This window comes from Macaca nemestrina, chromosome 15, assembly GCF_043159975.1.
Source record: "Macaca nemestrina isolate mMacNem1 chromosome 15, mMacNem.hap1, whole genome shotgun sequence".
Taxonomy (NCBI): Eukaryota; Metazoa; Chordata; class Mammalia; order Primates; family Cercopithecidae; genus Macaca; species Macaca nemestrina.
In genome coordinates, this window is record NC_092139.1 from 28873848 (window position 1) to 28900430 (window position 26583).

At 44.3% G+C, this 26583-nt stretch overlaps 3 protein-coding genes across 9 annotated transcripts in view; 1 reads left to right on the forward strand and 2 right to left on the reverse strand.

The window, feature by feature from the left end:
* The window catches only part of LOC105496283 (cyclic nucleotide binding domain containing 2), a 77566-nt gene extending 69356 nt beyond the window's left edge, over window positions 1–8210 (reverse strand). For 2 of the 4 annotated variants that reach the window (XM_071079433.1, XM_011766550.2), the window contains exons 1-2: window positions 8077–8210; window positions 4995–5045 (exon numbers count right to left, since the gene is read on the reverse strand). In XM_071079433.1, coding sequence (XP_070935534.1) covers window positions 4995–5045; window positions 8077–8202 — 177 coding nt within the window. In that variant the 5' untranslated portion in view covers window positions 8203–8210. Of the gene's footprint in view, window positions 1–1528; window positions 1620–4994; window positions 5046–8027 lie in introns of those variants that run through there. The other 2 variants (XM_011766555.3, XM_071079434.1) reach the window with 2 other exon arrangements.
* A 288-nt stretch (window positions 8211–8498) lies between these two features.
* On the forward strand, window positions 8499–9159 carry LOC105496284 (SCAN domain containing 1). Its single transcript, XM_011766557.3, has one exon. It carries the CDS (start codon window positions 8499–8501, stop codon window positions 9036–9038), a length of 540 nt encoding a protein of 179 aa, XP_011764859.2. The 3' UTR covers window positions 9039–9159.
* A 3141-nt stretch (window positions 9160–12300) lies between these two features.
* The window catches only part of LOC105496282 (PHD finger protein 20), a 189607-nt gene continuing 175324 nt past the window's right edge, over window positions 12301–26583 (reverse strand). For all 4 annotated transcript variants that reach the window (XM_071079430.1, XM_071079431.1, XM_011766549.2 and 1 more), the window contains one exon: window positions 12301–15199. In XM_071079430.1, the coding sequence (XP_070935531.1) occupies window positions 15057–15199 (143 nt within the window). In that variant the 3' untranslated portion in view covers window positions 12301–15056. The remainder of the gene's footprint in view (window positions 15200–26583) is intronic.

Sequence of the window (26583 nt, forward strand, 5' to 3'; positions counted from 1 at the left end):
TGGGTTGAGCACTCCAGGGGCCAGAGGGTGACGGGTGACGGTGCTGAGAGTTGCAAGCTATCACATCAGCCTGTGTGGCAATGAGGGGTGCTGAGAAGATCCAGAAGGTTAATGCCAGTAGAGAACGCTATGGCTGCAGGCCTCAGGGAGAGCTGGCAAAACTCGAAGTTCTCCAAAAAAGGGGGCTGCACCTTGAGGGCACAACTTACCACACCTTCAGTAGAACATTGGGATGGTGATGGACCGGCTGGCTCTGGGAGCCTCTCTGGTCCCACTGGCACCAAGGAGAAGTAGGGGAGTGGGGTGACCAGGGAAACACACAGATGTTCCATTTTTATAGCCCCGCAGCTGCCAAGCTCCAACTGATCGGAAGAGGAAAGGGCTAAACCAATTCACATACTCACACAAAACCCTGTCAGAAGGAGCTTCACTATGAAGCCAAGAGAATTCCTGCCAGCCTGGAATTCTACTCTAGTCCTTTCTCCACACACAATCCCACAAGTAGCTGGTTCAGAAGAACTCACTTCATCTAAAGGGGAGTTATAGTAAAAAAGAAATAGCACCAGACTTATACAAATATGTTACTGAAAAAAGCAGGAGAGGGAGGCAGGAAACAGGAAAAACAAACAGCAGATGAAAGACAATCACCAAAAAAAAAAAAAGAAAAAGAAAAAGAAAAAAAAGCTAACACGAAACAGATGATAATCATGAACAAAGAAGTCAAAGGGCTTAATGAATTTTAAAACAAGAGATCAAAGCAAAGATGTAATTGTTCAAAGAAAAGACACTCAAGACAGCCAAAGAAGACACTGGCAGAACTCAGGAAAGAAGGGATTTTAAAAATAACCATCTCAGAAGGGAAGGTCATTCCAGAAACATCAAAAAGCTAGCCTTGCTGAGAACAGAAGATAGGACTGCAAAAAGCAAATGAAGGAGTTGGGAATGATTTAAAAAGAGCCAAGAGGCCGGGCATGGTGGCTCATGTCTGTAATCCCAGCATTTTGAGAGGCTGAGGCAGGTGGATCACCTGAGGTCAGGAGTTTGAGACAAGCCTGGCCAACATGGTGAAAATCCGTCTCTACTAAAAATACAAAAAATTAACCAGGTATGGTGGCAGGCGCCTGTAATCCCACCTACTCGAGAGGCTGAGGCAAGAGAATAGCTTGAACCTGGCAAGCAGAGGTTGCAGTGAACCAAGATCACGCCACCACACTCCAGCTGGGTGACAGAGCAAGAGGAAAGAAAAAGGGGGTGGTGGTGACAGAGCAAGATGAAAGAAAAAGGGGAGGGGAGGGGAGGGGGATGGAGAGGAGGGGAAGAGAGGGGAGGGGGGAAGGGGAAGGGAGGGGAGGTAAGAGGAGAGGAGAGGATAGGAGGGAAGAGGAGGGAAGAGGAGGGAAGAGAAGGGAAGAGAAGGGAGGAGAAGGGAGGAGAAGGGAAGAGAAGGGAAGAGAAGGGAAGGGAAAAGGCATATGGCAGTATAGAGACAGAGAAAGTGAGAGGTAGGGCCAGGCACAGTGGCTCACACCTGTAATCCCAGCACTTTGGGTGGCTAAGGCAGGAGGATTGTTTGGGCCCAGCAGTTTGAGGCCAGCCGGGGCAACATAGCGAGACCCTGTATCTACAAAACAAACACACAAAAAAAACAATTAGTGAGGCATGGTGGCACGTGCCTGTCATCCCAGCTACTCATGAAGCTGAGGCAGGACAGTTTGAACCCAGGAGTTTGAAGCTGCAGTGAGCTAGGATTGCAACACTGCACTGAATTTTCTGAATAACTAATGACATTGAGCCTGGGTGACAGACTCTGTCAAATGAAATACTAAGTGCTGGTGAGGATATAGAGCAACTACAACTCTCATTCTTTGCTGGGCCCTGGATTCTACCCTGGCTAGTACTTCTACTTTCTGAACTTTAGTTTGCCAATCTGTGAACTAAAGGGTTTGTCCTAAGGTTCTATGAATCAAACACATGTTTATAGAAACAAAGGTGGCAATATGTAGCAAAATATTTCAATCAGTCCTCTATTGGGATTATAGCTTAAGGAAGTACTGGTATCCCTTACCATCCAAACTCTTGCTATCAGAATGCTTCTTTTTCAACTCAGAAACCAAATAGATTTGATAGTAATAGACACTTATAATTCGAAATCAGAAAAAGCTTTAAGCACTATATGATTATCATTATTTTAATGAAAAATCAGAAATACTCTAAGTGTTCAGCAATAAAGCAATATTATTTACAGTGCATCCAGACTAAGTTTCCTAAAACACAAATCTGATCACATCCCTCCCCTGCTTTAAGTCCTTCCATGGTTCCTACTGTCTATGTTAAACGTGGGTTTGAATCCCAATCTTGCCATGGACTGGCTGAACCTAGGAAAGTTAATTAATCTCTCTAGACCTTAATTTCTCATCTGTAAATAAAGTATCACACATACACAGATGTTCAAGAATGACTAACTGACACAGTTTGGCTGTATCCGAACCCAAATCTCATCTTGAATTGTAGCTCTCATAATTCCCACGCGTTGTGGGAAGGACCCAGTGGAAGATAACTCAGTCATGGGGGCAGTTCCCCCATACTGTTCTCATGGTAGTGAATAAGTCTCACAAGATCTGACGGTTTTATAAGGGGAAACCTCTTTCACTTTGTTCTCGTTCTCTCTGCCTGCCGCCATCCATGTAAGATGTGACTTGCTCCTCCTTGTCTTCCGCCATGATTGTGAGGCCTCCCTAGCCATGTGGAGCTGTGAGTTCATTAAACCTCTTTCCTTTATAAATTACCCAGTCTTGGGTATGTCTTTATTAGCAGCGTGAGAACAGCTAATACAGGAATAATAATATCAACGCCTATGCCTTTTAAAAATACTACATACTAGAACTTACACATTCAAGGAAGTATTATCTCTTCATAACCATCGTTTTAAAAAAATTACTAAGTATATACTCTGTGCCAAACCCTGCACCAGTTCCCTTACATATATTTCTCCTCATTGACTATTCAGAGCCATCCTGTGTGGTAGTTACTATTTCCAGGCTTAGAAAGATGATTACCCAAGGCCACGTCATAAAATAACTCATAGCAGTTCTATTTGTAACAGCTCAAAGGTGGAAACAACCCAAATGTCCTTCAATGGATGGTTAAATATACCATGGTACATCTATACCATGGATTACTACTCAGCAATAAAAAGGACAAACTATTTTTTTTTTTTTGAGACGGAGTCTTGCTCTGTCGCCCAGGCTGGAGTGCAGTGGCCGCATCTCGGCTCACTGCAAGCTCCGCCTCCCAGGTTCACGCCATTCTCCTGGCTCAGCCTCCCGAGTAGCTGGGACTACAGGCGCCCGCCACCTCGCCCGGCTAGTTTTTTTTTTTTGTATTTTTTTTAGTAGAGACGGGGTTTCACCGGGTTAGCCAGGATGGTCTCGATCTCCTGACCTCGTCATCCGCCCGTCTCGGCCTCCCAAAGTGCTGGAATTACAGGCTTGAGCCACCGCGCCCGGCCAAAAGGACAAACTATTGACACAAGCAACCACTTGGGTGAATCTCCAGGGAACTGTGCCAAGTGGAAAGAGCCAAGCCCAAATGATTACACACTATATGATTCCAAGTATGTATTTTTGAAATAACAAGAGTTACAGGCATGGAGAATAGATCAGTGGTTGCCTGTGGTTAGGGACAGGGGAAGGGAAGATGAATGGATGCAATTCTAGAGAGACAGCACGAGGGATTTTTGTGGTGATCAGACAGTTCTAGCTATTGTGGTAGTAGTTGCATGAATCCACACAAGATAAAATTGCACAGACCTACACACACACATACACACACAAATGCATGTATGTAAAACTGGGAAAATGTGAATAAAGTCTGTGGATTGTACCAATGTCAATTTCCTGGTTTTGATATTGTACTATAGCTATGCAAGATGTTACCATTAGGGAAAACTGAGTGAAGGGTACATGAAACCTCTCTGAACTATTTTTGCAACCTTATATGAATCTATAATTATTTCCAAATAAAAAACTTATTATTTTTTTGAGATGGAGTCTCACACTGTCACCCGGGCTGGAGTGTAGTGGCATGATCTCAGCTCACTGCAACCTCTGCCTCCCGGGTTCAAGTGAGTCTCCTGCCTCAGCCTCCAAAGTAGCTAGGATTATAGGAACCCACCACCACACACAGCTAATTTTTTGTATTTTTAGTAGAGATGGGATTTCACTATTTTGGCCAGGCTGGTCTCAAACTCCTGACCTCGTGATCCACCTGCCTTGGCCTCCCAAAGTGCTGGGATTACAGGCGTGAACCACTGTGCTTGGCCAATAAAAAGCTTTTTTTTTTTTTTTTTTTGAGACGGAGTCTCACGCTGTTGCCCAGGCTGGAGTGCAGTAGCGCGATCTCGGCTCACTGCAAGCTCCGCCTCCCGGGTTCCCGCCATTCTCCTGCCTCAGCCTCCTGAGTAGCTGGGACTACAGGAGCCCGCCACCGCGCCCGGCTAATTTTTTGTATTTTTAGTAGAGACGGGGTTTCACTGTGGTCTTGATCTCCTGACCTTGTGATCCGCCCGCCTCGGCCTCCCAAAGTGCTGGGATTACAGGCTTGAGCCACCGCGCCCGGCCAATAAAAAGCTTTTTAAAAGACGTATTCTCCAGTATGACGGCTCTGATAAAGAAGAAAATAAGTATCCAAGCTTCTTTTCCACAACCCTCAACAACAAAGTGCCATCACAAGGCCTGAGGTCTCTGAAAGAGTCTGGGACTCATATGAGAGCTCTGCCTTCCCAGGGATAGTCTGCAATCCACATTTGTCCTCTTTCCTTTAACCAACACTGAGGCTGGCTAGGAGTCAGGCCTTGTATTGGAAGCTAAGTGATATGAGATGAATGAGTTATGATCCCTTCCCAAGTGAACACCCAATCTAGGGATAAAAAGGCGTAATAAGATAAGAATTTGGGCTAAAAGTCAAACGATTTCTGTCCTCATGGAATCACTTACTAGCTTTCTTATTTTGGACCAATCCATCTTCTGGCATCTTGGCCTCTCAATCTGCAAAATTCAAAAGAATGAAATATAAATGTATATTTTTAACTTAATCTGGGACCCCTGGGAGGGTTCAAGGATATATGTAACTCACATGAAAGTAGATAACTGCATCCCTTTTTGAAGAAGAAGCATTACATTTTTTTTTTTTTAGACTCTGGGAATCTGAATGTTTTAACTTTTATCATGGACATTTTCAAGCATATACAAAAGTAGAGTGTACATATTGCCAATCTTTCAAGTGATCCGCCCACCTCAGCCTTCCAAAGTGCTGAGATTACAGGCATGAGCCACCAAGCCTGGCTAATTTTTTGTATTTTTAGTAGAGACGGGGTTTCATCATGTTGCCCAGGCTGGTCTTGAACTCCTGAGCTCAGGTGATCCGCCTGCCTAGGCCTCCCAAAGTGCTGGGATTGCAGCCATGAGCCACTGCACCTGGCCAACTACTGAGCCAATCTTGTTTCATTTATTCCCTCCACATTATTTATTATTTACTGCTGAATCACTTTAAAGCAGGCTTACCGGCCCATAAAGGGCTGGATTTTAAAATTCAATTTCTAAGGCCCCTTCCAGTCTAACATTCAATGATTCTAATAGATCTCTCAGGTCCCTCCTTCTCTAATAATTCACGATTTTAATAGGGATGGAAGAAATAAACTAGAGATCTAACATAACATTTCATGATATTCCAGGTGCCACAAAAGTTCATTCCCTTTCATGAGAAGAACTAAATTTTAAACATGGAATTCTAGGACATTTATGATTTAACCTCCAGCAGTGTTCCAACCTCTCTCACCCCTTCTCCAGATCGCAACCACCTTCCCATGTAGCCTGCAGTTTCTACAGTTTTGCTCCTACTCACTATGTACCTTTGTACAGGCAGTACCTTCTACCTGGAATGTCCCTGAGCCCCACCCATTTTCTTCTTGCGTCTCAGCTTGAAGTCCCCTCCCCAGTGAAGACTTCTAGCACCTCTTGCCTCCACAGAAGGGTTTAGTGTGCTCCTTTAGCCCTGGAAGCTGAGTGCCTGTTGCCACACAGGGAATAGCACTGTTGGTCACTCTATGCAGCAAACCCAACTACCAAGGGGCCAGACAGAAGTCCAGGTTTGAAGCCAGTAGGCATAACAAACACTAGGGCCCTGCTTTCTCACCTCTGAATAGAAAATAGAGAAAAATATCAGCTCTAAATAAAGCAACAACCTGAGAGCAACAGTAAATGCAAACAACATTCTATTTCAGAGAACCATAGGGAATGGTGGAGATTGAGACCAAATGGGACAGAGTATCTTGTCTAAAGGAAGTCGTCTCTACTCAGTGTCAGTTGATTGTTGACTGGCAGGAATTTGGGTCCAGTGTGGCCAGCTCTTCCATTTTTTTCAGGAAAAACCAGAAATCCAGATTTGCATGTGAAATCTCCCAATTTTCACATGTCAGCAACTAAAAAGTATTAAAGGCCCATTGCAATGACTTTCAAGGTTTTCAGGCTATGGAAATGATTTCATGAGGGTCCACTTCTACCCATCCAAAGGAAACATCCTATGGTAGGGACAAGTTTTATATCAGGGCTAACGGCGTGTTAATGGTTGTTAAACATGCTCCTCCATCCTGCACAGAGCTCAAAAGGACTACAAGTGTCATACAAAACCTTTCATATGAGGCCCCTGTCCTTTCAGGGCCTCAGTTTCCCCTTCTGTAAAATGAGGATACAAACCCTATTTGTGGCCAGGCGCGGTGGCTCACGCCTGTAATCCCAGCACTTTGGGAGGCTGAGGCGGGTGAATCACCTGAGGTCAAGAGTTCGAGACCAGCCTGGCCAACATGGTGAACCCCCATCTCTACCAAAAATACAAAATATTAGCCGGGTGTGGTGGTGGGCGCCTGTAATCCCAGCTACTCGGGAGGCTGAGGCAGGAGAATCACTTGAACCCGGTAGGTGGAGGACTCAGTCTCAAAAAAAAAGAAAAAAGCAACAATAACTATTTGTGAGTCAGCTATCAGACAGAAAACCACCTGGCCGAGGGCTGTCAGGGCCACATGCTTTTTACCTGCATCATCTCACTGAATTCTCAATGACCTCTGAGAGGTAAGTTCTATTACATCCACATTTTACTGTTAAGAAAACGGTAGCTCAGAGATAGCAAGCAGTTTACCTAATAAAAACAAAAGCAAACTTCTTAAAAGCCCTTTCTCTCCAAGGGCTTAACTTATTTAATCCTCCCAGCGACTGTGAGGTGGGTACCATCAAAGGGGATTCCACCAAGGCAAAAGGCAGCCTCACTCCAATCCTCTAACCCAAGGCTGCTCAACAGAAATATAAAGTAAACCGCACATGCAATTTAAATGTTTTTTAGTAGCTGCGTTTAAAAAGTAAAAACACAGGTGAAATTAATAACATTTTATTTGACCCAGTATATGCAAAACATATTACAACATGTAATCAGTATTAAAAAGTATTGAGATATTTTACATTAGTTTTCTCGTATTAAGTCCTGTATTTTACAATATAGCACATCTCAATTCGCTATATTTCGAGGGTTATCAACTAGCTCCGTTGCAAGAGCTCAGTCAACTCAGGCGGCCAGCGGCCACCATAAAGGGCAATGCATTTACAATTCACTTATTAAATCCTGAAGTTAACAGAACCTACAGAGCCTCCCTTCCCTTGGTTTCGGAGGACACGCGAAAAATAACAATAGCAAAGAATTCTCGAGCATTTCCTTCGCGCCAGACGGTGTGTTGTAGTTTGTCATCCTCGCAGTAAGGCGGGTGCTATCGCCCTCCTAGTTTGACCAAGCGAGAGGACTTTCTCCAGCCGGGCCCTTCCCGAGAGAACGACCGCCGTCCCGCTCCCCTGTTCGGGTCACAGGCCGGGCGCCACCCGGACAAGCCCCGGCCTGCTGTCACCCTAATCATTCCTGAAGGAGGGGCCGTCACAGTTACAGCCCATCAGGGTCAATCAGGAGGGGCGCCCGCACGGAAAGGTCACCTGCAAACCGAAGCGGCTCAAGAATAAGTTCCAGGACTTAAAAGTTCACCTCGAAACATTCAGGCTCCTCCTCCGACTCCTCCTCGAACTTGCGCTCAGAGGCGCCACCATTCGGAAGGAGCCCAAGCCACGCGCCGCTCGCCCTCCTGCACTCCGAGGGCAGCCGCCGCCTCATGCGACTCGAGAACGCTAGAGGGCGCCGCTTCCGAGAGCCCGCAAGCGGCTTCCGGGGGCTCGCGCGCCGACCTGGACGCAGAGAAGCCAGAGACTTTTCGTTTCCGGCTGCCGCAGCCGCTTCGCTGGTGCAGGTAAGCTCCGCGCACTCTCGGCCGGTCCCGAGTCCGCCTCCCTCAAGGGTGGCGCGAGCTCTGCCCTTTAACCGGAAACGTCTCCCTGCTCACCCCGCCCGCGCGCAGACGCAGTGCTGAACCCACAGCTACCGGACAAAGAGTGACGCCCGGAGCTGGAGTTATGGCGGCGACGGAGCCGATCTTGGGGGCCACTGGGAGTCCCGCGGCGGTGCCACCGGAGAAACCGGAAGGAGCAGGTTCGAGCTCAGACCCTGAGCTTAACTCTGTGGGCTCCTCGCTGCCGAAGGCCTCACCGCCTGCCCCGGAGCCCTCCAGCCCCAACGCCGCGGTCCCCGAAGCCATCCCTACGCCCCGGGCTGCGGCCTCCGCGGCCCGGGAGTTGCCCCTTGGGCCAGCACCCGTGAGCATCGCGCCTCAGGCCGAAGCCGAAACGCGCTCCCCACCAGGCCCCGCCGGTTCTAGACTCGGCCCCGAGACGTTCCGCCAGCGTTTCCGGCAGTTCCGCTACCAGGACGCGGCGGGTCCCCGGGAGGCTTTCCGGCAGCTGCGGGAGCTGTCCCGCCAGTGGCTGCGGCCTGACATCCGCACCAAGGAGCAGATCGTGGAGATGCTGGTGCAAGAGCAGCTGCTCGCCATCCTGCCCGAGGCGGCTCGGGCCCGGCGGGTCCGTCGCCGCACGGATGTGCGCATCACTGGTTGAGCGGTGGAACTGCGGGCGGCCAGGGCCGGGCGCTCTGTGTAGACTGGGGCCATGATCGGGTCCGGAGACCTGAGCCTAGGAGCCCACTCCATGTTAATGAAAAATGAGTTTTGCCAGCGCCTGTGGTCTGGTGTGTCTCTTTCATTCGTTCTTTATTGGGTTTATTTTACCAAGCCTATTTACCACCGCCTTTCTGGCTGGTGCCGAAACGAAGTTGGGAGTCCCTAACAATAAGGCCTTCGTTGGCTATTGTGGGATCTTTCGATGTTGTCTGAAACTGGGTTATCCCCTCTACCACATATGGGAAGTTTTTCACCTGAGCTCCCAAGGACCCACTTGGGTTTCTTACACGCAAAATAGCTGGCTTTATTAAATGCTTACTTGACTGGCTACCTCTATACCAATATGAGCACCAACTTGCACCTGCCCTTTGGGTACAGGCTTCCCAAAATTTCCAAGTTACTGAGCCATTTTAATGTGAAGTGTTTACTGCAAACCTTCACAGAGATAGGCTAGTTCCTGTGAGCTCTGGCTTATGCCGCCAGACTTGCTCAACTTCCTTGCCAAATTTTAGGCCTGTGGTAGGAATTAAGCAGAACTAGTTGAAATAATGGATTATTTACATTACGGAAGCTACTCATTTTAATGCAGGCTCCCTTTTGGTTAAACTAGCATAACTGTTTACAAAGGAAAGAGAGAATTTGGCAAATAATGAGGACCTGTTCTGAAATCTTAAACCTACTGTTTGCAGAGGCTTCTGCCCAACCAGGAAGGAGCTAGTTGGGGTCCATGGACAGCTTGGATTGGTCCCAGATGGGTCCTATTGCAGTGAGTGCCATTTGTTAATATAAGGAAGGCCAGACTTGTCTTCCTTGCACTGCTCTCAACAATCAAAATCAGCCCGCAGTTTACACCAGAAAGCATGAGTGAGACTGGGCTGGGAAGTTGGTGAGGGGCATTTTGCTTTTGAATATTAAAGACAAATTGAGAAGTATCTTTGCATTCTTGGGATTTCTTGGCAGAGTTTGCACCTGCCTCCCTGGAAAAAGATAGTTGTTTAGAAGGTAAGAACAGGCTTCTTTAAAAGGTAATGTTTAAAGAAGATTAAGGATAGGTGAAGGACAAGTGCAGTGGCTCACGCCTGTAATCCCAGCACTGTGGAAGGCAGAGGCGGTGGATCACTTGAGGTCAGGAGTTCGAGACCAGCTTGACCAACAGTGAAACCCCCATCTCTACTAAAAATACAAAATTATCTGGGTGTAGTGGCACATGCCTGTAATCCCAGCACTTTGGGAGGCCGAGGCGGGCAGATCACTTGAGGTCAGGAGCTTGAGACCAGCCTGACAACATGGTGAAACCCCCATCTCTACTAAAAATACAAAATTAGCTGAGCATGGTGGTGCACGCCTATAATCCCAGCTACTTGGGAGGCTGGGGCAGAATCGCTTGAAACCGGGAGGCGGAGGTTGCAGTGAGCGGTGATCGTGCCATTGCACTCCAGCCTGGGCAACAAGAGTGAAACTCCATCTCAAAAAAAAAAAAAAGGTGAAGAACTTTATACAGTCATGCGTCCCTTAATGGGGATACGTTCTGAAAGATGAGCCCTTAGGCAGTTTTACTGTGTGAGCCTCATAGAGTGCACTTATGTAAACTAGACGGTATAACATACACACCTAGGCATTGTGATAGAGCCTGCTGCTCCTAGGCTATAAGCCTGTACAGCATGTGACTGTACTGAATACTATAGGCAGTTGTAACAATGGTATTTGTGCATCTACATAGAAAAGTTTCAGTAAAAATATATAATAGGCTGGGCGTGGTGGCTCACACCTGTAATCCCAGCACTTTGGGAGACCGAGGTGAGCAGATCACAAGGTCAGGAGTTTGAGACCAGCGTGGCCATCATGGTGAAACCATGTCCCTACTAAAAATACAAGAATTAGCTGGGCATGGTTGTGGGCACCTGTAATTCTAGCTACTCGGGAGGCTGAGGCAGGAGAATTGTTTGAACCTGGGAGGCGAAGGTTGCAGTGAGCTGAGATCGCGCCATTGCACACCAGTCTAGGCAACAGGTGAGGCTCGGTCTCAAAAAAAAAAAAAAAAAAAAAAAAAATATATATATATATATATATATATATGTATGTAGAGATTGCGGGTCTGGACGTTGTTCTGGCTGGGTAAGTGATGAGTGAATGTGAAGATCTAGGACGTTACTGTACGCTACTCCAGAATTTATATAAACACCGAACACATTGACTAAATTTTTTTTTTTTTGAGACAGGATCTCACTTTGTTGCCCAGGCTGGAGTACAGAGGCACAATCTAGGTTCACTGTAACTTCTGGCTCCCAGGCCCAGGTGATCTTCCTGCCTCAGCCTCCCAAGTACCTAGGAATACAGGCACCTGCCACCATGCCCAGCTAATTTTTGTAGAGATGGGGTTTCACCATGTTGCCCAGGCTGGTTAAACTGATTTTTTTAAACTTACTTTCTTCAATAATAAATTAGCCTTAGTTCGTGATAACTTTTTGTTTTTGTTTTTCGTTTTGTTGAGACAAAGTTTCACTCTGTTGCCCAGGCTGGAGTGCAGTGGTAGGATCTTGGCTCACTGCAACCCCCTCCTCCCGGGTTCAAGCGATTCTCCTACCTCAGCCTCCCGAGTAGCTGGGACTACAGGCATGTGCCACCATGCTAATTTTTGTATTCTTAGTAGAGATGGGGTTTTGCCATGTTGGCCAGGCCAGTCTTGAACTCCTGACCACAGGCGATCTGGCCACCTTGGCCTCCCAAAGTGCTGGGGTTACAAGCATGAGTGACAGCACCCAGCCTTTTATTTAGAGACAGGGTCTCCAGCCTCAGCCTCCCTAAGTGGTAGGATTATAGATCTGAGGCACCCTGCCTGACCAACTTTTTTACTTTGTAAGCTTTTAAATTTTAACTTTGACTTCTGTAATAACACTTTGTGTTTACACACATGGTACAACTATACAAATATATGTTCTTTATATCCTTATTCTATGAGTTTTCTTCTAGTTTAATTTTTTAATATATATTTTACTTTTTAGATTTTTGTTAAACACTAAGACAAATCCACACATTAGCCGAGGCCTATGTAGTACGACCATCAGGACATCACTAAGTGATAGGAATTTTTCAGCTCCATTATAATCTTATGGGACCACCCTGTGTATGGGGTCCATGGTTGACAGAAATATTATGTGATGCATGACTGTAACTCAACAATATGTAACTGAAACAATATGTAACTGAAACATAGCAACAAGAACCTGTTTTATTTTTTCCAAATACAGATACAGAAGTTTGCGTGTTTTGCAAATATTGCTTCAAAGCAACATTTCTATATACAGCGCCTTCTGTTTTAATAGCGCGTAAACATAGGTATGTATCCACAGTGCAATGTTGGCTCATCAAGGATCCACCTTGCATATACTTACCACTTAAAGAAACAAAATGATTAGTCAAAGCGGAACTATTTTTGTCAAGGTAATTTTTTATAGGTGGATAGTTTTTCTCAAAAGACAAAACTTAGGTAGTGCACATACTTCTTTTTTTTCTTTTTCTTTTTTTTTTTTTTTTGAGACGGAGTCTTGTAGTTGTCACCCGGGCTGGAGTGCAAAGGCACGATCTCGGCGGCTCACTGCAACCTCTGCCTCCCAGGTTCCAGCAGTTCTCCTGCTTCAGCCTCCCGAGTAGCTGAGATTACAGGCGCCCGCCACCACGCCTGGCTAATTTTTGTATTTTTAGTAGAGAAGGGGTTTCACCCTGTTGGCCAGGCTGGTCTCAAACTCCTGACCTCAGGTGATCCACCCGCCTCAGCCTCCCAAAGTGCTGGGATTACAGGCGTGAGCCACCGCACCCGGCTGGTAGTGCACATATTTCTAAATGGTAACAGCAATGTTTGCAAATAACGGTTTCCAGTGCTCCAACTTAGGGTTAATTCACCTTGACCCAGGAATTGGGAATGGAGCCCCTCAACATGGCTTTAAATTAGGGAAGCACACTGAGGTTACAATAACTTGGGGAATCTTCTCTGCTTCCCTAAGAACAAAAGTCACAATGAATGAAATGGGATTACTTCCTTTAGCAAAAACTTAAACAATAAACCCAATAATGGCCAGTCGGCAAAATTAGGGCAATTCAGTTTCTGCTTCCATTGTTGAACAAGACATGAAATTGACTACCTTAAAAGTTACAGCTTCCACAGATGTGATTAAAACTCAAATGTATTTTCAGAAAAGAAATATCAGTAATCTAATAACACAACAATCATCATACCTCACAGTTGTGGCTACAGAAAGCCATCCTGCTTCTTCCCTTTTCAGACTGCATAACAGAACTCTTACAGTGCAGCTGTCTGAACATACATGCCATGCACGCCTGTGCATTTCTTCCCACGCCAGAAATACCAACGTTAGCAGTGAGAAACAGCCTCTTGTAGAGGAATCGTCAGTTATAGATGTTATAGCCACATGTATTCTCTCTGATGGATCAGCTATAGCAGATCAGTTTATACTTGTCCTATAATTCATTATATATCAAATGGTGAGCAAATCACTAGACAGAACATTCCCTGAAATAGATTTTAGTACAGAGGCCTGAATTCATGTCCACAATGACCTGTGCTTAACTATTCCAAAGGTCGCTAAAGATACTGTTACTACTATTGAGATATTACTGGCTACTTCACGTTTACATAGTAAATGTTTGCAGCATATAACATTACAGACTCATAAACCCATAATTAACTTATAAGAGTTAATGGACAACTGTGCTTTGATTTTTGCCTTTAGTGATAAGAAAACGAAGTAGTGAAATGGGTCACTCCTCAAAGCATGGAACATTTTAACTTTGCCTAGTAAGGAAAAACAAAACAAAATATAGCAATTACATGTGGAACCGTAACCTGCAAAAGTAACACAAATATTGTCTCAAAAGGTACAAATAGGTTGTACCTGGACCTTAAGCAGCATAATCACCTCGATCTCACAAAATAATACAAACAGGAAATTTAAAATGTTAAAGTATAGTAACAAAACAATTCTGAAAACGCTGACTACTGAACATACCCTTCAGGAAGGAGAAAAGCGGCACATGTATAATTTGAAGTTTGTTTACAACAATATAAAATAAGGTAATTCCCCAAACCACATTCTTTGTAACAAATCTTTACAGTGAAAGAGTTTGAAATTTTGGGAAACATTTTTGGACATTAAATAGAACGGGGAAGCTGTCAATATTAAGAAATGGGTAGAAAATGCTGTCCTTTGGGTTCCAGACCCTGCCTGCTTCAGTTTGGAATTCCTCCTAGATTTTTATTACTGTGAGATTCTAGTTCTTCCATAGGCTGTATGGGCTCTGCTACAAAAGCCATAACACAGCCAGCTCTGGGGTGAAAGCATACAAACTTGTCCCCAGTACCATGAAGTCATGCAAGAGATGTGGTGAGAAAAGTGAAGAGTCCTAAGGAGAAAGCAGGGCAGCCAAGACTCTGCTCCTTTCCAACCTCCACAGCGTGGTGAGCTCACAACATTCCCATGAAGCTAGAAAAGGAAAATGATGCCTGCTGCCCAAACACCATGCCAGGAAGAAACCAGGGAGGTGGCATGTGCCCAAACCTGACAGAAAAGTCAATTAAATAAACTGCAAATTGAATTTACAACTGTCTCCAACTAAACTTTTTTGGCTCTCATTCCATTTATCATCAGTGGCACGATTTCAAGTGAAGTTTGTGCAAAAAGACTCCCTTCATTCAATGATGTGCACAGAAGAAGGGAATCCCGAGTCTATTTGCTACCTTTATGGTAGGCTTCGAGATCAGAGTGTCCTCCCACAGCCAAAATGGCCTCTTTGTCCAATGTCCATCACACTCCTGGCCCAGATCCCTGAAGTCAGTCGGTGTCACGTGCATTCAGCATGCTAGGTTTATTTATTTAAATATGCGAAGCTCCTCCTGCAGGTGCCCCAGGATTGTGCTCCCATGAGTTTTGGGTGCCCAGTTTCATGTTGAGCAGCAGAGGGCGATCTGCTGCACCTTGCCCAGGTCCGTCAGCAGCTGCTTGATACAATGCTTGAGCTGCGGAAGCCTGGCCAGTGGCTCAGGGGGCTCCAGTTCCCCAGTGTAGTCCAGCCAGCTCTCCAACACTGTCGGCAGAAAAGAGAAATGAGACCCAGTGAGCTCCCAACACTTGATTTGCAAGAACATCAGCAAGCATTTCAGCACCTTATTCCATCAGACCATTCATGGGCAAGGGAGGAAGGGCCATTTCAGCCAACACTGTGTCAACACCTGCTCTGCAAAGTGGTACTCCCAGGACAAAACTCAAATGCTTTAGAGCAACACAGTCCAAAAGAACTTCCTGCGATGATGGAAATGGTGCGAGTTTGTGTCATCCAATATAGTAGCCACTAGCCATATGCAGCTATTGAGCGCTGGAAACATTGCTAGTGCAACTGAGGAACTGAATTTTAAATTTTATTCAATTTTGGTTAAACAGCCACACATTGCCAGAGGCTACTGTTACCAGAGTCTAGGAGTCTCGGAAGGAAGCACCTTTCTGAGTGTTACTACTCACTCTTTAAAAAGCTTTCCCAGTCGGGCGCAGTGGCACGTGCCTATAATCCCAGCACTTTGGGAGGTCAAGGCGGGCAGATCACAAGGTCAAGAGATCGAGAGTATCTTGGCCAATGTGGTGAAACCCCATCTCCACTAAAAATACAAAAATTAGCCAGGCATGGCAGCGCGCGCCTGTAATCCCAGTTACTCAGGAGACTGAGGCAGGAGAATCGCTTGAACCCAGGAGGTGGAGGTTATGGTGAGCTGAGATCATGCCACTACACTCTAGCCTGGGCAGCAGACTGAGACTCCGTCTCAAAAATTAATTAATTAATTAATTAATTAAGGGAGGAGACCACCCCTCATATTGTCTTATGCCCAATTTCTGCCTCCAAAGAAAGAAGAAGTAAAAACTAAAAGGCAGAAATGAAATCCACAGGCAGACAGCCTGGTGCTGCACCCTGGGCCTGGTAGTTAAAGATCGACCCCAACCTAATTGGTTCTGTTATCTATAGGCTACAGACATTGTAGAGAAATGCACTGTGAAAATCCCTATCCTGTTTTGTTCCGATCTAATTACCAGTGTATGTGACTTGCAGCCTCCAGTCACATACCCACTGCTTGCCCAATCAATCACGACCCTCTCACAGGCACCCCCTTAGAGTTGTGAGCCCTTAAAAGGGACAGGAATTGCTCACTCAGGGAGCTCAGCTCTTGAGACAGGAGTCTTGCCGATGCCCCCGGCCGAATAAACCCCTTCCTTCTTTAACTCGGTGTCTGGGGAGTTTTGTCTGCCACTTGTCCTGCTACATTTCTTGGTTCCCTGACTGGGAAGCGAGGTGAACGGTGGATGGTCAAAGTAGCTCTTTAGGTGGCTTAAGCCTGCCCTGTGGAATATCCCTGCGGGGAACTCCAACCAGCCTGAGCGACGCCCATCCTGAGCCTATCCTGAGAGCGCTCCCGGGTAGGCATTTGCCCCGGTGGGACGCCTCGCCAGAGCAGTGTGTGGCAGGCCCCCGTGGAGGATCAATGCAGTGGCTGAACACCAGGAAGGAATGGGCGCTTGGAGTCTGGACATCTAAAACTTGGTAAGACTAGTCTTTGAAACTTGCCAGCTCCATTTGAGTGGAAGCGTGCCCTGATCACCCATGTCGTGCCTTTATCGGTACTTTGGTTTTGGTTTTGACTTGGTTTGAATTGCTTGATAGGATTGGTCTTAGGAACTTGCCCACTCCATTTGAGTGGAAGCGTGGCCTGATCACCCACGGCGTGCCTTTATCGGCACTTTGGTTTTGGTTTTGACTTGGTTTGAATTGCTTGACAGGATTGGTCTTGGGAACTTGCCTACTCCATTTGCGTGGAAGCGTGGCCTGACCACCCACGGTGTGCCTGTACCGGCACTTTGGTTTTTGTTTTTGACTTGACTTGGATTGCTTGATATTTTGGTTTTGGTTTTGATCTGGCTTGGATTTCTGGATACTCTGATTTTGGTTTTGATTTTGGTTTGGTGTAAACTACAAAAGTGTGTGTGTCCCCTTTTTACCCGTTCTTTGTTTTGTGGTGGGCGTGATGTTTTGTCTAGAGGAAACATGGGAGAGGCACAAAGTAAGCCCACCCCACTAGGAACTATGTTGAAAATTTTCAAAAAAAGGATTTAAGGGAGACTATGGACTACTATGACACCAGGAAAATTTAAAACTTTGTGTAAGATAAGACTGGCCAGCATTAGAGGTAGGTTGGCCATTAGAAGGAAGCGTGGACAGGTCCCTTGTTTCAAAGGTATGGCACAAGGTAACCTGTAAGCCAGGAAACCCAGACCAGCTTGTTTTAGATCACCCGCCCCCAACACACGGTGGTTCAGAGAACAGCAGCATAAGCGGCTGGCAGAGGCAAAGAGAGAGAGAGGAAGAGACGGAGAGGAAGAGACAGACAGGGAGTCAACGAGAGAGAGAGAGAGAGAGAGAACGACAGAAGCAGAGAGAGAGAGGAAGAGACAGAGGCAAAAGGAAAATCAGAGAGAGAGACAAAGTCAAAGAGAGAAAGAAAGAGATATACAAGTAGTTAAGAAAAAAAAATAAGTGTACCCTATTCCTTTAAAAGCCATTATACCAATTCTAATTTGGACAAAACAAGGTCTTATTAATAGCAAAGGATAATTAAAATCCCAAACTTACAAGGTTTTCAACAAAAGTAAAGTTTGCTAAAAGTCAACAGTGTAACATGTATTACAGTAATTCTATTCTTGTGGCCTTAGACAGTCTAGTCCACAGACATAAAAAAAGGTTCGCGGCCGGGCGCGGTGGCTCAAGCCTGTAATCCCAGCACTTTGGGAGGCCGACACGGGCGGATCACAAGGTCAGGAGATGGAGACCATCCTGGTGAACACGGTGAAACCCCGTCTCTACTTAAAAAAATACAAAAAAGTAGCCGGGCGAGGAGGCGGGTGCCTGTAGTCCCAGCTACTCGGGAGGCTGAGGCAGGAGAATGGCGTAAATCCGGGAGGTGGAGCTTGCAGTGAGCTGAGATCCGGCCACAGCAGTCCAGCCCAGGCGACAGAGCGAGACTCTGTCTCATAAAAAAAAAAAGTTCGCTTTGGAAAAGAATGGTTATCATCTTCCAAAAAAAAAAAAGGGAAAAAAAGAGGGGGTGGAATTTATATAAAAAGAGTGTTATATGGTAAATTCTTGTCCTGAAATAAATTAACTGGTTGTTTAAAGAAAGAAATGTTTGTAATAAGTCAGAAAGTTAAGGCATGTCAAAAAAATTGCCTGTAAAAGTCGTGAAAGAAAAAAAAAAGGTTATAAAAAATCTGTGTTAAAAAAGAATTTATGCAAAAAATGTTGTATAATTTAAAAGTAACTAGGCCTCCTGAATGTAAAACTATTGAAAAAGAAAACAGTTTATGTGCAAGGTGTATAAGAAAAGCAAAATATACGTTTGGTAAAAGGATTATAAGGAGGCATAAGAATGTACATTTTTACCTACATTAAAAAGTTAAAAATTATTGTTTTGAAGGTTTAAGCAAGTTTTAAAATGTTAATTGTAAAGAACATTCTGTGTGTAAACATATTAGCTAAAGTTAAAGAAGTATCATCCAGTTTTTCTGTGAACTGGACATTAAAGCAAAAGCATAACAGGTTTTTCTTAAAGCACCAACCTGCTCTTTAGCAAAAATTATAAAAGGTTAAAAAGAGTCTATAAAATCTTACCTTATGGTCAAAACATTAAAAATTAAATAAATATATCTACAAGGTTTTATTAAAATTAGGTTTAACATTAATAACACACTAATATAAAGATAAAATTTAGCTTATATTATATAAAAATCATACAAGAAGCATTGTTAAATGTAAAATGGTATTTGGCTTTCTTTGGTTTAAAAACTAATAAAAATAGGTGTTAAAGGAAATTTTTCGGTAAAAAGGCACTAAGGACTATAAAGTCTACTGCCAAGGTCCCCACATTTAAAACAAAAGGTCAATTTCTTAAAAATTATATACTTGGTTTATCTTCCACTTTCCTTTCTCGCAAAAAAAAAACAAAAAACAAAAAACAAAAAACTAAAAGTCTTTTAGCACATGTACCACCCCTAGAATTTCCAGTAAACCAGCACCAGCCTAAAGATCACGTTCTCATCGAAAGGTGGAAAGAAGAAAACCTCGAGCCAGCCTGGGAAGGACCCTACCTTGTGCTGCTAACCACCAAGACTGCTGTTCCTACAGCAAAAAAAGGACAGACTCATCACACCCCAGTCAAGAAAGCGCCACCCCCTCCAGAGTCGTGGGCCATAGTCCCAGGGGAAAACCCTACCAAACTAAAGCTAAGAAAAATTTAACTCTTTTATTAATCTATTCTATTACTCTTCCTTCTTTCCTCGTTCTATTGCTAACTATCTAGTTATTAATATAACCAAGTCAATTTCGCTTCAAACTATTGCATTTAATGCTTGCTTTGTTATACCCTGTGAGGTATTGTTGCCCCCCGATGTACAGCTTTCATGCCATAGTTGGTCCAACGTTCTGTGGACCATAAAGAGCAAGGATGGACTGCCCCAACTGGTTTTTGTAATTTCCCTAAAACCATACATTCATTTTACTAGAGGATCATAGAAGTTAAAGACTTAAACTTTAGCAATTAAGATAGGATACCAAAATGCAAATGCCTGGTTAAAATGGATCAAATATTCCATCTGCACATTAAACAAAAGCAATTGTTATGCTTGGGCACATGGCAGGCCAGAGGCCCAGATTATCCCCCTTCCACTAAGGTGGTCCTCCAGTCAACCAGGCGTAGGCTGCATGATAGCTCTTTTCCAAGATTCTACAGCCTGGAGTAATAAGTTATGCTAAGCTCTCTCTGCTATATCCCAAAGTCCCTGCGGGTCAGCCCCCGAGGGCCATCCAGCTTCCGTCTCCCAACACTAAGTTCACTTCGTGTCTCTCACGACAGGGAGGAAAGTTAGCATTCTTTGGAGACCTGAAAGGATGCAGTGAGCTTAAGAATTTTCAAGAGTTTATCAATCAGTCAGCCCTTGTTCATCCCTGAGCGGATGTGTGGTGGTAATGTGGTGGACCTTTACTGGGCACTCTGCTGAATAACTAGAGTGGCTCTTGTGCTTTAGTCCAATTGGCTATCCCTTTCACCCTGGCATTTCATCAACCAGAAGGAAAAGTAATAATAAGACATCATAAAGTGAGATAAGCCCCTTATGGGTCTTTCGACTCTCATGTCTATTTAGACGCAATTGGAATCCCACGAGGAATACCAGATCAATTTAAAGCTTGAAATCAAATAGCTGCAGGATTTGAGTCAGTATTTTAGTAGGTGACAGTTAATAAAAATGTAGATTAGATAAACTACATCTATTACAACCAACAGCAACGAGCTTTTCATGAGTTAAAAGAAAAACTCATGTCGGCCCCAGCCCTGAGGATACCTGACCTGACAAAACTCTTTACACTCTATGTGTCAGAAAGAGAAAAAATGGCAGTTGGAGTTTTAATCCAGACTGTGGGACCCTGGCCAAGGCCAGTGGCCTATCTCTCAAAACAACTAGACAAGGTTTCCAAAGGCTGGCTCCCAGGTCTAAGGGCCCTAGCAGCAAAGGCCCTGTTAGCACAAGAAGCAGATAAACTAACCCTTAGGCAAAACCTGAATATAGAGGCCCCCCACACTGTGGTAACTTTAATAAATACCAAAGGACATCGCTGGTTACCAAGTGCTAGGTAAACCAAGTACCAAAGCTTGCTATATGAAAATCCCCACATAACCATTGAAGTTTGCAACACCCTAAACTCCACCACCTTGCTCCCGGTATCAGAGAGCCCAGTTGAACATAACTGTGTAGAGGTGTTGGACTCAGTTTATTCTAGCAGGCCCAGCCTCTGAGACCATCCTCGAATATGAGTAGACTGTGAGCGGTCCGTGCACGGGAGCAGCTTCGCCAACCCCTGCAAAGTGACTCTGAAGAAGACGACAAGCCCTGCTCCAGTCACACCCAGAAGCTGACTGGTCCACGCACGGCCAAAGCATGAGGAAACTCATTGCGGGACTCATTTTCCTTAAAATTTGGACGTGTACAGTAAAGACTTCAACTGACCTTCCTCAGACTGAGGGCTGTTCCCAGTATATACATCGAGTCACTGAGGTAGGACAAAAGGTTGCTATGGTCCTATTATTTTATGGGTTTTATAAGTGTACTGGAACTCTAAAAACAACTTGTTTGTATAATGTTATTCTATACAAGGTACGTAGCCCAGGAAATGACCAACCTGATGTGTGTTATGACCCATCTGAGCCTCCCATGACTACAGTTCTTAAAGTAAGATTAAGGACTGAGGACTGGTGGGAGCTCATAAACGATATGAGTAAAGTGTTAGCCAAAGTGTTAGAGAAAAAAAAAAAGGGGGGGGGTGCCCAAACAAGTCACCTTAAAATTTGATGCCTGTGCTGTCATTAATAGTAATAAGTTAGGAATAAGGTGTGGTTCTCTTAATTAGAAAAGAGGCTATATGGCAGAAAATAAGTACATCTGTCATAAATTAGGACTGTGGGGAAATAAATGTAAATACTGGTCTTGTGTCATTTAGGCCACTTGGATAAATGAAAAAAAAATGATGAAAAGGATCCAGTCCACCTTCGGAAAGGAAAAAATGGCCCTTCCTGTACTAAGGGACAATGTAACCCCTTAGAGCTAGTAATAACCAATACCCTTGATCCTTGCTGGAAAAAGAGGAGTGTGTGACCTTAGGAATTGACGGGGCCAAACTGGATCCTCGAGTAAGTATCTTGGTTCAAGGAGAAGTTTACAAACGCTCTCCTAAGCCAGTGTTTCGAACTTTCTATGATGAACTAAATGTGCCAGTACCAGAAATTCCAGGAAAAACAAGAAATTTGTTTTTGCAATTAGCCAAGCATGTAGCCGAGTCTCTCAGTGTCACTTCATGTTATGTATGTGGAGGAACTGTAATAAGAGATCAATGGCCATGGGAAGCCCGAGAATTAGTACCTACAAACCCAGATCCTGATGAATTCCCAGCTCAAAAGAATCACCCTGAATAGTTTCTGGGTCCTAAAAGCCTCAATTATTGGACAATATTGCATAGCTAGAGAAAGAAAAGAATTCGCTCACCCCGTAGGACAATTTAGTTGTCTGAGACAGAAACTGTACAACGGTACCACAAAAACAGTCATAATTCCCAAAATTGCAAACCATGTGGACCCACCCAGAGTCCCACGGGGACTAGACAGTCCCCATTGGATTACACTGGATATGTGGGCATAGAGCTTACGCCAAATTACCTGACCAGTGGGCAGGTAGTTGTGTTACTGGCACTATTAAACCATCTTTCTTCCTACTGCCCATAAAAACAGGCAAACTCCTGGGCTTCCCTGTCTATGCTTCCTGCGAAAAGAGAAGCATAGCTATAAGAAATTGGGAAAAAAAAAAAAAAAAAAAAGATAAATGGCCCCCTGAGAGAATCATACAATATTATAGGCCTGCTACTTAGGCACAAGATGGACTGTGGGGATACTGGACCCCCATTTACATGATCAACCAAATCATACGGTTACAAGCTGTCTTAAAAATAATCACTAATAAAACCAGCAGAGCCTTGACTATTCTGGCCTGGCAAGAAATTCAGATGAGAATTGCTATCTATCAAAATAGATTAGCTCTCGACTACTTGCTAGCAGCTGAAGGAGGGATCTGTAGGAAATTTAACCTTACTAATTGCTGCCTACACATAGATAATCAAGGGCAAGTAGTTCAAGACATGGTTAGAGATATGATAAAACAGGCACATGTGCCCGTGCAAGTGTGGCATAGATTTGATTCTAGGGCCATGTTTAGAAAATGACTCCCAGCACTAGGAGGATTTAAAACCCTTATAATAAGAGTTATAATAGTAATAGGAACCTACGTACCGCTCCCTTGTTTGCTACCTGTACTTCTTCGAATGATAAAAAGTTTCATCGCTACCTTAGTTCACCATAATGTATAAGTGTGTGATATGAATCACTATCGATCTGTCTTGCAAGAAGACATGGGTAGGGAAAATGAAAGTGAGAACTCCCACTAATAAAATGAGTGAGAGTCTCAAAAGGGGGGAATAAGGGAGGAGACCATTCCTCACATGGTCTTATGCCCAATTTCTGCCTCCAAAGAAAGAAGTAGTAAAAACTAAAAGGCAGAAATGAAATCCACAGGCAGACAGCCTGGCGCCGCACCCTGGGCCTAGTAGTTAAAGATCGACCCCGACCTAATTGGTTCTGTTATCTATAGGCTACAGACATTGTAGAGAAATGCACTGTGAAAATCCCTATCTTATTTTGTTCCGATCTAATTACCGATGCATGCAGCCCCCAGTCACGTACCCCCTGCTTGCTCAATCAATCATGACCCTCTCACATGGATCCCCTTAGAGTTGTGAGCCCTTAAAAGGGACAGGAATTGCTCACTCGGGGAGCTCGGCTCTTGAGACAAAAGTCTTGCCGATGCCCCCGGCCGAATAAACCCCTTCCTTCTTTAACTCGGTGTCTGAGGAGTTTTGTCTGCCACTCGTCCTGCTACAAAATAAAGTACTGTTCACATAACTACATAAATAATTAAATAATGGCCAATTGTAAAACAATGGCATATATATACACACACACACACACACACACACACACACACATACATTTCATTTAATAGCTTACTAGGCTTTTTTTTTTTTTTTTTAAAGAAATGGGGTCTTGCTCTGTCACCCACGCTGGAGTACAGTGACACGATCATAGCTCACTGTAACCTTGAACTCCTGGCCTCAAGTGATCCTCTTGCCTTGGCCTCCCAAAGCACTGGGATTACAAGGGTGAGCCACTACGCCAAGCCAGCTTTTAAATTTTTAAAAATTTTTTATTTTTTAGACTGAGTCTTGCTCTGTTGCCCAGTCTGGAGTTCAGTGATATGATCTCAGCTCACTGCAACCTCCGCCTCCTAGGTTCAAGTAATTCTCCTGCTTCAGCCTCCCGAGTAGCTAGGATTACAGTTGTGCACTACCACACCTGGCTAAGCAGGCCAGCTTTTTAAAAAAGGAATGTTACGTCCAAATTCCTATTTGAAAACTTAGTTATGAAAGCTTAGTTTATCTTGGTGTTTAAATAAAGAGTTGATTCCCTAAAAAGGGATTCTGATTACTCTTAAATACTATTCAAAAGTCTGTTTACCTAAATAAAATCTTTAAGCTTTATCATTTATTTTAATGCTTGGTATCTCTCTCAGGGCCTAGAGTCTTAGAAATGTACAGAATATGTGACTCTGAGTCGGCGAGACATACAAGAGGCCAAAGAAGGGCATTCAGGCCTACCATCTTTGCCACACTGCCCATTCGGCATGTCCAGGGCTAGAGAGGCTAAACCTGGCTGAAGAGAGGATTAAGGAGGTAAGATGTGAGTAGACTTTAACTTCTCCCCTCAGAGAAGGTCCCTGTGGCAACAACCGAACATTCACCCTGTTTCCATGGTGATAATCCTATTTTCAGGGGCTCGGAGGCACTCCTACTGCTATTCTCTCAAGAGCTACACTTTTTTGTCTAGCATTATATCCTCCTTCAGCTCTCTAAATATGTTTTTCAGACAGTGGCATCAGTTACAATTCCCTTTTTTAGTTTATTTTTTTAGAGACAGGGTCTGTGTTACACAGGCTGGAGTACAGTGGCATAATCACAGCTCACTACAGCCTCCAACTCCTGGACTCAAGCAGTCCTCCCACCTCAGCCTCCCAAGTAGCTGGGACTCCACCCCTACACTTGGCTAATTTTATTTTATTTTATTTATTTATTTATTTTTTATTATTATACTTTAAGTTCTAGGGTACATGTGCATAACGTGCAGGTTTGTTACATATGTATACTTGTGCCATGTTGGCATGCTGCACCCATCAACTCGTCAGCACCCATCAACTTGTCATTTACATCAGGTATAACTCCCAATGCAATCCCTCCCGCCTCTCCCCTCCCTATGATAGGCCCCAGTGTGTGATGTTCCCCTTCCCGAGTTCAAGTGATCTCATTGTTCAGTTCCCACCTATGAGTGAGAACATGCGGTTTTTGGTTTTCTGTTCTTGCAATAGTTTGCTGAGAATGATGGTTTTCATCCATGTCCCTACAAAGGACACAAACTCATCCTTTTTTATGGCTGCACAGTATTCCATGGTGTATATGTGCCACATTTTCTTAATCCAGTCTGTCACTGATGGACATTTGGGTTGATTCCAAGTCTTTGCTATTGTGAATAGTACCGCAATAAACATACGTGTGCATGTGTCTTTATAGCAGCATGATTTATAATCCTTTGGGTATATACCCAGTAATGGGATGGCTGGGTCATATGGTACTTCTAGTTCTAGATCCTTGAGGAATCGCCATACTGTTTTCCATAATGGTTGAACTAGTTTACAATCCCACCAACAGTGTAAAAGTGTTCCTATTTCTCCACATCCTCTCCAGCACCTGTTGTTTCCTGACTTTTTAATGATTGCCATTCTAACTGGTGTGAGATGGTATATCTCATTGTGGTTTTGATTTGCATTTCTCTGATGGCCAGTGATGATGAGCATTTTTTCATGTGTCTGTTGGCTGTATGAATGTCTTCTTTTGAGAACTGTCTGTTCATATCCTTTGCCCACTTTTTGATGGGGTTGTTTGTTTTTTTCTTGTAAATTTAATTTTATTTTTTATAGAGACTGTGATGCCCAGGCTGGCCTGAGGCAATCCTCCCACCTTGACCTCCCAAAGTACTGAGATTATAGGTGTGAGCCACCACACCCAGCCTAGGTCTTGCTGTCTCTCTCACTGTCCTCCAACAGGGCAACCCTTTTTCCAGTCGAGCCAGATCATCTACCCTGAGTCCTCTCCAGTAGGAAACACCATCACTCTCCTTAAAGCTCAACTTCAGTCTCAGCAGTTTTAGGAAGCCCTCCTGTTAGCACTCTCCTCCCCTAGCATGGCATCAGCCACATGTGTCCTGGCCACACCTCATGGCCCTCACTTGTATAACAGATGGCATTTTCTTCTGAGTTATTTCATGTATGTTTTATATTCCCAGTTACAGTAAAAAATCATAGCCGGACTGTACCCAGAATCCTCAAACATTTCTTTCTTAACTCGGCTCCATTTTTCACATGAAAACAAATAATTAGGGAATATTCCAACAACCCAAACTGTCAACTTCCTGGAGAGAGACTGAACTTGATCGTATTCATCATTACAGGTTTGACCCTCCAGGCCTGTCCGTGACCACCAATATCTGGGAGGAATACCTGGGGCTACACAAATGACTCAGGCAAATTCTCAAATCTCTATTGGCTTACGAGCAGAAAGCTTCATTTTAGATTTTATCAAAGATTGAAATAAGAGGTTTTTCAGATTAAATCCTCAGATACCCTAAAACTCAAGTCAAAATTTTAATTTCTCACAGAACTTGTTTGTAA